The 11,871-nt window shown below is 60.7% G+C and overlaps 1 protein-coding gene across 9 annotated transcripts in view; it reads right to left on the bottom strand.

Moving 5' to 3' along the window:
• Positions 1–470: 470 nt before the first annotated feature.
• CABIN1 (calcineurin binding protein 1) overlaps positions 471–11,871 on the bottom strand; it is a 153,690-nt gene continuing 142,289 nt past the window's right edge. For 7 of the 9 annotated variants that reach the window (XM_042963050.1, XM_042963051.1, XM_042963049.1 and 4 more), the window contains exons 33-37: positions 10,482–10,556; positions 7,556–7,838; positions 2,414–2,578; positions 1,125–1,351; positions 471–1,016 (exon numbers count right to left, since the gene is read on the bottom strand). In XM_042963050.1, coding sequence (XP_042818984.1) covers positions 873–1,016; positions 1,125–1,351; positions 2,414–2,578; positions 7,556–7,838; positions 10,482–10,556 — 894 coding nt within the window. In that variant the 3' untranslated portion in view covers positions 471–872. Of the gene's footprint in view, positions 1,017–1,124; positions 1,352–2,413; positions 2,579–3,609; positions 3,874–4,565; positions 4,753–7,555; positions 7,839–10,481; positions 10,557–11,871 lie in introns of those variants that run through there. The other 2 variants (XR_006210195.1, XM_042963055.1) reach the window with 2 other exon arrangements.

The following is an 11,871-nucleotide window of genomic DNA, read 5'->3' as shown; positions in this document are numbered from 1 at the left end:
AGCCCCAGTTACATGTTGCACTGAGCCCCACAACTGCATGGCCAGTTCATTGGAAGGCAAGTGTGCTGGGGTGTAAGTACCTTCCCTGCCAGCCCCACCTCCCGCTTCCTGACACTGACCTTGCCTCTCAGGGGCCTCTGCATTGGGCGCCCATCACAAGACAGTTTCTCGGCGAGGCTTGGCACCACCTGCTCCCTGCAGCCTCCTCCACCCACCCCTGCCCATATTCCAGAGGGGCACCCCCCGACTCTGAGCCCTTCGGGGATGCTCTTGAGGCCCCTTCCACGCCCGACTCCAGTCCCACATAGTCTGCCCTACTTGGCCTGTGCTCACTTCTCCACACTGACTCACTGCCTGCCCAGCCCCTGCCTGCTCCTGGGATGCCCAAAGGCTGGGCCCTGATCTATGGGGAGAAGGGCCCAGAAACCCTGGACAGCAAGCCCCCCCGGGTTGAACAAAGAGGCAAAGACAACTGTTCCATCTTTATTAGAAAAGAAACCAGAAAAAGGGAGTGGGGCGAGCCCAACCCTAAATGACCCCTCCACTATGACACAGGCAAAGCCCGGCTCATCCGGGCATCAAGGTGTGGACACGGCCACCTAGGCTGGGTGTGGACACGGTTATACAAAGTCAACGTCTCATAGAAAAGGTTGCTAGCCCCGCTGTGCGAACTGCGGCTGTCTTCACGTGGCCAAGCTCGGCCTCTTCCGGGAGCCCATGTGGTGGGGACAGACCACAGCCCAGGCGGGAGGGGAGGATACCGCAAGGGAGGGAGGCTGGGTGGACTGGGGTCTGTGTGGGGAATGGTGCTCTGCCTGGGCCCCGTATGGCTGAGGGGCTTGGGCCAGGGGGCGGGGGGACGGCCCCACGCTTTAGATGTCCATGTAGTCATCATCCTCGTCCGTCTCACTCTCCAGCGAGGACTCCTGGCTTGACGTCTCCAGGACCTCCAGGGCCGGCTGGCACAGGCTCTCCTTCCTCACGTTGGCGGCCGACTGGGCAGATAGGATGGCCGACTGCACACAGAGCGGGCAGGGCACTGGTCAGGGGTGGCCCAGGCCTGGCCCCAGGTCCCCCTATAGCCCACGTCCCACCCATGCCCCCCACTCGGCACCCGTGGTCACCTTCAGCTTCTGCTTGGTCTCCTCCGAGATGCTGCCTTTGGGCGAGAGCAGGGTCGGGGTGGGTGGCGTGACGGTGATCTCAGGGGGGAACTTGGTGGCAGCCGAGGGGATGACCAGCTTTGGCATGCTGGGGAGGAGGCGCGACTTGGCCCGGCCGGGCTCTGCCTTGTTGGGGGGGCCCTCGGGTGACTGGGCACTTGCACCACTGGGCACCTTGGAGCTGGTGACTGTGGGGTGGACAGTGGGAGCTGAGCCTTGTTCACAGTCTCCTGGGCCTGCCTGCCCCTCCTTGGCTTGGGCCTCAGTTTCCCTTCTGGAAAACAGAGGCACCCAGAACGCCTCCTCCTGCTGCGTCAGGCCAAGGGTGCTTTCTCTTGGCCTTCTGGTCTGTGCTGGCTGGCAGGCTCCAGGCCTCCTGTGTCTGCCTCCGCGACTGCCCAGGTCTGGGGACTGGGACTCCCCCCGCCCCCGCCCAAGGAGCACAGTGCACTCTGGGAGTCCAGGGCCTGGGATACAGGCAAGCCCCTGGAGCAGGCCCGCCAGACGCCGTGCACACATTAACGGCCGCATCCCTGCAACAATCCTAGGATGCTTGTCCTACTGGTGTCCACACCACAGGGAGGATACTGGGGCCCGTGGCCAGTCACTCAGCTAGCGCCAGGGCATTCACTTCTTCACTTCCACTCCCGCTCCGGGGCTGCATCTCCCAGGAGGCTGGAGGCAGCACTTCCGGGGCTGGCAGTCTCCGTGAAGCTGCAAGAGCTAGGGGCCGCCGGGTCGGCCTGGCTGGTCTCCACATTCCTCCAAGGTCCCATGGCTTTAAAAGCCCATGCTTGGCTCCCTCTGGCTGGTACCAGGCCCTACAGTTCTGAGCAGGGTCAGTGAGATGCCCGACCCTGAGGAGTCCCCAGGGGGCTGGCTGGTTGGGAAAGGGCTCTATCCACAGGGATGACTAGGACATGGACAACTGTCTGGCCAGGCTGGCCACCCCTCTGTCTGCCCCAGACTCCTCCCCCCACATGCCAACCCCTCTCTTGGCCCTGTCTGGGGGCCTCCTCTCTGGGACTCAGCGGCCTCAGCTTGGGCTGGCCACCCGCCCTCGCTAGTCTCTGTGGAGCCAGAGGTAGAACGAGGGGGTCTCCACTCTGGGCCTCCCTGCCCAGCTGCCTCTCCGCTCTGCTTTAGCATGACTGGGTCCTCCCCGGGCCCTGCTCTGCCAGCTGGTCACCCTGTGATGCCCTCCACCCTTCCAGGTGAGGCCCACCCTGGCTGCTCCCAGCTCGTCTTACCCTGGCTGCAGGTGGGCTCGGCGCCTGTCCGGGGCGCAGCCTCTGGGGGCCAGCAGTGCGGCTCTGCCGAGGGGCTGTCAGGAACAGCCTTCATCTGCTCACCGTGCAGTGGCTCCTGGGGCGTGAAGCCCGTGCCCTCTGCCCCTCCGGCCAGCTCTTCTCCCTCTGTGGGGACACAGGAGGGCTGCAGGTTACAACCCTCACCCAGCCTGCAAGACAGGGCCCCTCCCTCCTGCACCCTGGGACAGCTGGCAGGGGACCCGTGCCGAGGCAGCTCGCCACCCCCACCGGGGGACCGGCAGGGGCTTCTCTAGAACAACTGCATGGGTAGGGCCGGGCTGGTACTGGCAGGAAACCGCTCAGCCCCCCGTGGACGCTGGTGTGGCTGGCCCACCACCCGGGACCACTGTGTGCCTGACACGGTAGGGGCAACACGGGGGACCGTGAGGCCCCAGCCCCCTCAATCAAACACTATCACAGGACTTTAAAGAGTGGGCTCATGGGCTCTTCCCACTAGCTTACGGGAGTGGTGCTCAGAAACATGGTCAGGACCCAAAACCAAACCAACCAGCTAAGACCAAAGCGGACAGAGCGGTGTGCTGGCACCATGCCCTTCCGCCAGGCCACACCTTCCCTGGCATGAGGCAGGGGCCGGGAACTGGCCTCCCTTGAGCCAAGGCCTGATGGGCCTGAGGGGTATAGGCTGAGCCTATGGCCGCCAGCCAGGCCGTTAGTCAGCATCGGGCCACCAGCTCCCAGCCCCCCAGGCCCTGCCTCCAGTGCCCTGCAGCTCCTCCCCCCGCATCCTGCCTCCTCATGCTCCCTTCCTCCCCTCACTCCCCTCTTCCTTTTTATTTGGGCCTAGATGGCCATCACCCCGCAACCCTTCTACTCTCCCACTTTCCCACTGAGCCCTTCCTTCCCCTTTGCCAACAGGTAAAGCCCCACCCCCGCCCCCACCCCAGCCTTGACAAGGCAGGAGTGACAGCTCCTGGGACAGGGACAAAGATTGGGCCACTGAGCAGCCGTGGCCTCCCCACTGTTGGCTTCCAGCTCCCAGAGGACAGAGCATTCCCTGGCTACCTAAGCCATGAGCCACTCTCGCCCTTCCTCAGGTCTCACAGCCTGGCCGGCATGGTCACAGCTTCTTTGTCCCAGTGTCTAGCCCCTTCACCATGGCAGGCAGGGGTGAGCACCTCAGAAGGCTCCTCCTACTTCCCCCTGGACCTGGGGAGCAGGGACAGCAGCCGGAATCCCACACCGCTGGTGCAGGACTTGGTTCGCTGTGGCTGGGCACGCACTCATGAAGCAGACTTGGTGGGTGTCTGGTCTAGTGCTCTGCCTGCCTGCCTGTGTCCGACCTCTTCTCATGGGGCTGTTCCCTGAGGGCCTGGCCAAGGAGCCTAAAGCAGCTGCTTAGGTCGGCTGGGAGGGCTGCTGGCTTCCTTGCTGATCGGTATCTACAGGACAGGAGCAGGACAGGGGAAGCAGGGTGCAGGGAGGGCCTGGGGCTGCCCTCAGAGGGGTCAGGTGTCAGGCTGGCTCTCTCCTATCCCAGGGGACTGTCCACCCGTTCCAGGCCTTTCCTCTGGGTGGGCCACCATGAGGTGAAGGGACACTCGGGCAGGGGCATCTAGCAGAGAGTGTTAAGCACGTAGGGTAGTGCTCTGTAGGCCAGGCAGCCCCCTCCCCTCCCCACCACCACCCTGGAGGCCCTGTGAGGAGCGCTGCAGGTGAGCCTGAGGGGGAGGGGATTGGCCTGGGGGCCCAGCCTTAAGAGAAGGACCATCTGGGTCCCCCTGGCCTCCTTGGTCTCAGGATCCCTGCCTGTGGGAAACATATGGCCAGGCTGGAGTCCTTTGCTATCGGGCTACTCTCCCCGCTCTCTGGGGCAGACTCATGGTCTGGGCACTGGGTCCCTAAGGACCAGTGTCCTGGAAGCACCAGCCCTGGCTCAGACTTTTCCTGGCTTCTCGGGATGGCATGAGGCTGGCATTACAGCTAAGCCCATTGGCTGGGGCGCCCTGCTCAGGCAGGTGCTTTCTGTACCAGGCTGGTCCCATGGCCTGCAGTGCCCTCTCCACTCTTCCTCCCTGATGTACTTCCCTGCTCCTGAAGGCCTGGCCCCTCAGCAAGAAGGACCCTTACTTACCTGTAGACCAGGCACTATTCTAGCACCAAACCAGGTCCTGGCCTGTAGTGGGCAAATATCCAACGAACAAAGAGACAGCACGTGCTCAGCAAGGAGGTGGGGGGCGGGCAGCAAGAGGCAGGGCCAGGCCCCCTCTGTGGGAGACACACGACTAAGCTTCTTGGATGTCCACGAACAACCCTGAGCTCTGCAAGGGAATGGATCCACCACATGAGGCCGGTGGCCCTGGTCAGCATGGCCTGGGTAGTTGGGTGAGGCTCAGCTAGTGACCAGAGAAGCTTGAGACCACTCCTGCCCATCCGCAGGCCGCAGCAGGTGGAACAAGTCAGGACTGGACACTCCCAGCCACTGCCGGCCGCCTTCCCCTGGCTGGAGCCAGAGGCCTGTGTGAGGGGCACCATGGGAGTGGGGGGTACAGGGCGGGGCTGTCCACCTTGGGGAGGCTGCCTTCCCCGTGCTCTCGCACCTTGGGGACATGTCCTGAGAGGATCCGTCCTCAAGCCTGCTCTCCTAGGTGGCTTGCAACCTCCCGTGTAGCCGTCTCTGGCTTCGGTACCACCCTGTACACCCTCTAGTTCCTGGGTGCCTTTGCAGGGCAGGCCTACCCTTCCTGTCCATCCAAACCTATGCCTGGTTCCAGGCTGCCTGCTGGTCACCAGGAGAGGCAGATGCTGGTCACACTGCCAGGTCACTCAGTCACCCTGCTGGATGGCTCTTTCCTGGTGCTTTCCCTGTTCTGGGGGTTGTGGGAGATGGGCTCTGGGGCGATGTGCCCATCCCAGCACGGCCCTGACACCACTCCAGGGGATTCTGGGGATCATCAGGGACACCACCCCCCCAACACAACCGGCCAAACACCACCTGCTCGCACATCCTGAGGCAGCCCCAAGAGGCCGGCAGGTCACTCCACATGGCAGGTGTGCAAGTGCAGAGGGCTGGTTTGGGAATGTGCTGAGCACCTGGCCCGTCAGGAGGCTACTCCACTGCCAGGTCCACGCAGCACATATTCTCAGCCCAGGGCCGTCCCCACCCCCGATGTCATGTAAGAGTTCCATTCTAGCAAAAGGCTATTTAGTTTTGGGGAGGAAAATAAAAGAGGATCAATACTCCGGGATGAAGAAAACACATCGGGAAACATACACTCTTCCGTCGATCCGACACAGGGGAAAAAGGTGCAAACCATAGTTTGGAGCCTGCTTGGGACTGGGGTGCGGTGAGCAGGAGACGGAAAGAAGGCAGCCAGGCTCCCAGGGCCGTGATGACCCTGCCTCCTGTTAGACCCTAAGGAACCTTCCCACCTAACACCCAGTTGTGTATGGCCAACACCAGTGATGGTCACTCACTTCCAGATTAGGTTACGCAGCACACTGAGGCTTCCTTTGAGTGGTCTCGCTCTTTTAGACCTAGACTCTGGGGGACGCCAGCAGCCATGACATGGGGACACTCAGCAGCCTACGGAGAGGCCCACGGTGGAGGAACTGAGGCCTCCAGCCAACAGCTGGTGAGAACCTGAGATGTGCCAGCAACGTGAGAGAATTCAGACGACCAGCTGACAGCTCTGATCCTCAGAAGCTACAACACCATGGAGGCAAGAGTCAGGTGGAGGGTAAGACAGCCTAAGGTCGGGGGAGCCACGACTTCACGGGAGGGAGTGATTTCCTTGGGCTATGGACTCTCACTGTCGCTGCCCTTTGAAATCACCACAATCCACCCCGGGGCTGTGCTTGCTGTCTGCCAAGCACTGTGCTAAACCTGTATCACCTCCATCTGACACACCGTGTGCTGGAAACTGAGACACAACAAGGTACACAGAGGGGAGCAGGGACAGCCAAGGTCACCTGGTGGTAGAACCACCACTCACAATCCTTCAACTGCTCTGGTCCTGCAGCCTTCGGAGGCTCCCCTCACAACAAATGGTTGCAGGAGCTGACTTAAGGGAAGTGATTCCTCGTCTCACGAGGCCACAACCAGGGTAATTGTAACCGACTGGGCAAATGGTCCCTACACTTCCATGATTCTCAAAGCAAACTGGGGATGAGCATCAGGTGAAAACATCAGCGCCTAATGCCAGAACTGTAGGAAAGAGTGAAAGGAGGGAGGGCTGCCACCCTCAGTCCCCACCCAGGCAGACCAGCCACGGCAGGAGCCCTCAGGTCTGATATTAAAATAGCTAGGAAGTGACACAGCCAAGGCTGAATGGCCGAAGGGCTGCATGGAACTGTGACCGGGAAGACTGATAAGGCTGCAAGAGTAAAGGCCCCTGCAGGGCCTCAGCAAGGGTGCAGGCTGGTCCCAGGAGCCAGGGTGAGGGGAAGGCCTGACACCTTGCCTGCTGACCTTTGAGATGCCACCTCAGTGCCCCCTCCCTGGAAAGCTCGTCTGTCAGCTGCCCCTGCCAGTAGGCTGTCATTCCTAAGGGCATCCTGGGTTTTAGAAGGAACCAGGACTCTGGCTGACAGAGCCCTCTGTCCTTTGTAATTCACAAGCCCACCCATGAGCTTTATCCCGCTCCTTGCTGGCTGCTTCCATCTGTCTTACCCTAGGGGGCCTATGCAGGAATGCTCCCCACCACAGATGTGCTCAGGGACAGCTCATAGGCCTGTGAGATCTCTGATAAGCCAAGATCAAGACCCCTCCCCTCTCCTGAATCCCTGTCTATCTATTCATCAAGTTTACATGTAAACATATCACTATTAGTGCTGGCTCCCTCTCTCCTAGCCACACACCCCTATGGGGGACTGCCATCATCACGTCCCTTTTTGGATGGGAGGAAGGTCAAGAAAGTGGTGGGCACTCCATCAGGTCATGCCCCCTGCCCTCCAGGGCCCCCAAGATGTGCTTCCCAAGGATCACCAGGCTGGAGGTCACCCTGGCCGCCTCCCCTCCCCCACCCACACTCTCCATGCAAGGAGCAGGACTTGTTGCTGGCTGGTAGCAGGGGCCTGGGCCCAGCTCTGGCCTTGCTGCCTAGGAGATGGGCTGGGACTTACCTGGGCCCAGGGAAGTCATGCTGGGGATGGCCTCTGCCCTGTGTGGCCGGGGGTGCCCAGGGTCCTTGGACGGGTCTGGACTGGAGGCCGATGCCGAGGGAGGGCAGGGGATGATAGCCGTGGTGGCAGCTGGCACCGGGCGAGGCTTGTTGTGAGTGTCACCGGGACGCTGGAGAGTGTCAGCGGGCACAGGGTCAGGAGCCGTGGGAGCCCCAGCCCCAGGGAAGAAGTTTTCTCGGCTGTCCTTGGGGTGCTTTGGGGTGGTGGGTGTGTCCCCTGCGGCCTGTGACGACAAAGAGGAGGTGAGGATGGTGGGCACCCCACCTCCTAACCCTGGGGACCCACAGCACCTCCCTGGGAAGACGTCCGGCCCTGCTGGTAGGGACTCAACGGAGACCCTGGGGCTGGCCAGGGCCTCCACCAGACCTCACCCTCCAATTCCTGGGTGCCACCCTGGGAAGACATGACCCCAGGCAGGGGTCATTGAGCCTCATGTGGGGCCATCCCTAGAGAGCTGGGGTGACACCAAGAGTCAGCTCCCTGAGTTCAAGACCACAGCCCCAAAGAGGCAGTGCCGGATAGTCCAGCTTTGGCCACCCCAGAAGCTCTCACCTAGGCCTTCCGTTCTCAGGGGAGCAGGGCCCACTGGGGCCTCTCCATCTTCTTCCACACAGTTCTCTCCGCCACCAGGGCCCTTCTACTTTGCACCCAAAGCCTCCGCTCCCAGAACAGTGTGAAGGCTGAAGCTCACTGAGGGTGTGCTGCGGGTGTGAGCCATCCTCCCGGCCCTAGACCCCTAGCCTCAGGCCACACCAGGGCTGCAAATGTGGTCTCACACCTGCTGGGGGCACCATGGTGCTGGGGGTCAGCTGGCTCCCCGCCATAACTCTGCTTCTTTTGACATTTGTTCTGCTTGAAACGTCCTGTCCCTAGTTTCAAGGAGCACAGGACAGCCCCTGTGATTCTGCTGTGTGATATGTGTTGGGTTGAACCTGAACCTCCAGTCGGGGGGCGGGTGGAAGGTGGGGAGAGGACAGGAAGATGTGCTGTGTCTGTCCTTGCAGGAGCCAGCCCCAGCCACAGTGACAGCACTGAGCCTCTAATTATGTCCAGAGCACTCTCCAGGTGTGCGCTAGGCTGCCATGGCAACTGGGACTGGCCTCTAGCCAAATGGATCCTGGGGCAAGGGGCAGAGGCAGCAGGCTCAGGGCTCGGGCTGCCCCCTCCCCAGCACTGGCCAGAGGCGCCCAGGCCCCAGTTGGGTGCTGGTCCTCAATCTCCTCATCTAAAGGACCCTTCCCTGCCCTTGGCTCCTGCTAGCTCAGGATCTCCTTTTGCCACAAGACAGGGAAGGCAGGCGTTTGGAGGTTTTCTGGGGGGGTTCTATCATTTTAAGGGCCTTAAAGACTGCATCAGAAACAGCCACTCTGTCTGGAGTGGTCACTGCCTACCTGACCTCATCTGGGTCAGCAGAGGAGGCAGGAGGGGACCCCTGGTCTCAGGCCCTGCACTGGGGCCCTGGGCAGTTACTCCTGTTCCATGCAGCAGAGGCTGCGGTTAGGGCCACGCAAGCCACAGAAACCACAGCGGCTATGATGTGAATCCTGGCTGCTTTGGCAATAATGGGGTGGTAGAACCTGGGGCGTGTCTCCCCCGGGATTCTGGCCCTCAGCTGGGGGAACAGGCCCACGTGTGTGGCCCACAGACTGCCTGGTCAAGACTGAGTTTCTGGACTTCCTCAGACCAAGAGTCCAGGCAGGAAGGGTAGCATGCTGCCCCATTTCACTGAGAGGAAGCTCTGGACACTGACAGCATCTACAAGCCTGCCGCTAGGTGACCTATAGATGGATGCCCACTGCCCTGAACTCCTGCCTTGGGACTCCCTGTGATGTACTTCCCTGGGGGAAATGCCAAGAGAGGGCTGCGTGTGGGCAAGGATGGGAGGGCAAGGTCTGCTCACTTGTGCTGCTGGGGAAGGGGCAGTTGGGCCACCCCTGGGGGGACAAGAGGCCACACCTATTCAAATGGCAAGTACCTGCCCTTTGACCCAACGACCCAGGCCCAGGGGTCACTCCTGCAGAAATGCCCACATGTGGTGCAGGAAGATGCCCCTCTGGTACTGTTGAGCAGGAGCACTGCAGTGTCCCCCAGCCTTAGCCCCCCTCTTTCTCTGCCAGCCAGACTCCCCCTGTGGGCTTTCTCTTGAGCTAGGTCTCTCCCAAGGAGACCCTTCTCCCTCACCCCCTCCTCCTCAAAATCTGTGGCCTCTGAGCCCCAGACCAAAGGCTTTGGGGGCACCTACACCCAGGGCTCCTGCTTGGACCCCGCTCCGAGGGGAAAATATACTCCCTCACCCCTCCTTCCTGTCACCAGGTCACGCTGGCCCATCTTCTGCCATCTTGGACCCACCTGTTGCTCACCGGGCCTCTGCACCAACCCAGCCTCCCCACTCAACAGCAGGGCGTCTTTCCCACACCTGGCACCAACCTGCCCCCCTCCCTTGCTGAATAAACCCCAGGACCCCCATCTGCTCTGCTCCTAACCCATTCCTATCCCAGCCCCACATCACTTCCTCCACCCTCATCCCAAATGAAGTCACCTTTCCAGGGGTCAGCTAGGTAAGGACCATCTTCCCCATTTACAGAAAAGGCAGCTGAGGTGAGGGGACCGCTGAGGTCACGCACTCGGAGCTGGGGTCTGGGCCTGCCAAGGCCCTACCTGCCACACAATGCTGCCCCACCTGGGCTGGTGGTCAGGGGCTTCCTGTGAGCCGGAGGCTCACAGGCCTCCTGTCCATCTCCCCTCGGCCCATGTTCAGCCCAGAAACAGTCCCTCCTGAGGTGTACTGCTTCTCGGCCCACAGCTGGGGGCCTTGGCATGGGGCCTGCCTCGTGTAGGGAGGCCGGCACAGGCTGGGTCTGCTTACCTGTCTCTGGGCGGCAGCCCCAAGGTGGACCTGACAGAACTTCACAGCCTGCTCCAGTGCAGCCTCCTCGTCCACCTAAGCAAGGAGATGCTCCAAGTCAAAGGGCCAGGCCATGGTGGCTGGCCTTCTCCCAGCCCCTGGAGTATGAGGACCAGCTCCTCTGAAGATCCCCTGACACTCCAGTCCTGCTGGAGCATGGCAGGAGCACACATCTATCTCCCGGGTCCATCCTCCAGGGCCACTGCTGTGGGCCGGGCTGGTCCTGTCAAGTTCATGTCTGGAATCAGGTTATTGAGTCCTCAGGGGCTGAGGCTGGCAGAATCTGAGCCAGAGCCTGTCCACAAGCGAGCACGATGCAGGGCCTTTCAGAGTCTGAGGTCCGGGGGGAGGGCAAGGTCTAAATGACCCAGAGACCAACAGCCCAAGGTGCAGGGGGATGAGAAGGAGGCTAGGGAGGCACAGGGGGCCGTCGTGGTGGACCAATGGGCAGGGAAGGAGGGAGAAGGGCTGGAGTGTCAGGAGCACCCAGGCCGGGGCAGGTAGGGTGGGGAATGGCCCGCCCTGACAAGCAGGGAGTGCTGAGCTGGGTTCTTCCTAATGTTTCAGCAACAGAAACAAAGAAAGGTTAATCCTGGATGCCAGTGAGGGGGTGATAAAACAGGCGCTCTCAAAAGCGTCACTGTAAACAGACACAATCTGGGAAGAAATCGCTTATCAGGACAGGCAACCAGACTGAAGCAGCCATTGCAGTTCCGGGTCTCTTCCTGTGGAAATCCATTTTTTGAGAGAGACAGCGAGTGAGCAGGGAAGGGGCAGAGAGAGAGAGGGAGACAGAGGATCCAAAGTGGGCTCTGTGCTGACAGCAGAAAGCCTGATGCAGGGCTCGAACTCACAAACCTTGAGATCATGACCTGAGCTGAAGTCAGACGCTTAACCCACTGAGCCACTGAGGTGCCCCTGGAAGGCATTAAAAAAAAAATTTTTTTTAACGTTTATTTATTTTTGATACAGTGTGAGAGACAGAGTGCAAGCAGTGGAGGGGCAGACAGAGGGAGACACAGAATCTGAAGCAGGCTCCAGGCTCTGAGCTGTCAGCCCAGAGCCTGATGCAGGGCTCGAACTCATGAACCGTGAGATTATGACCTGAGCTGAAGTCGGACGCTCAACTGACTGAGCCACTCAGGCGCCCTTTGGAAGTCATTTTAAATAAAGAAATAGCTATATGTCTAATGCATTAAAAAAAAAAAAAAAAAAAAAAAAAGGAAAGCAAAATAAGAAGGGTGGCCGAGTCTCCTCACATACTCAGGGTACCACGTCACCTTCAGAGGACAGCCACGAAGGTCTCTGAGGAAGTGCCCCAGAGACTGGCACTGTGTGTGTGTGGGGGCGG

This window comes from Panthera tigris, chromosome D3 (genome assembly GCF_018350195.1).
Source record: "Panthera tigris isolate Pti1 chromosome D3, P.tigris_Pti1_mat1.1, whole genome shotgun sequence".
Taxonomy (NCBI): Eukaryota; Metazoa; Chordata; class Mammalia; order Carnivora; family Felidae; genus Panthera; species Panthera tigris.
The sequence above is the reverse complement of the archived record's forward strand: the minus strand, read 5'-3'. Positions and strand labels throughout refer to the sequence as shown.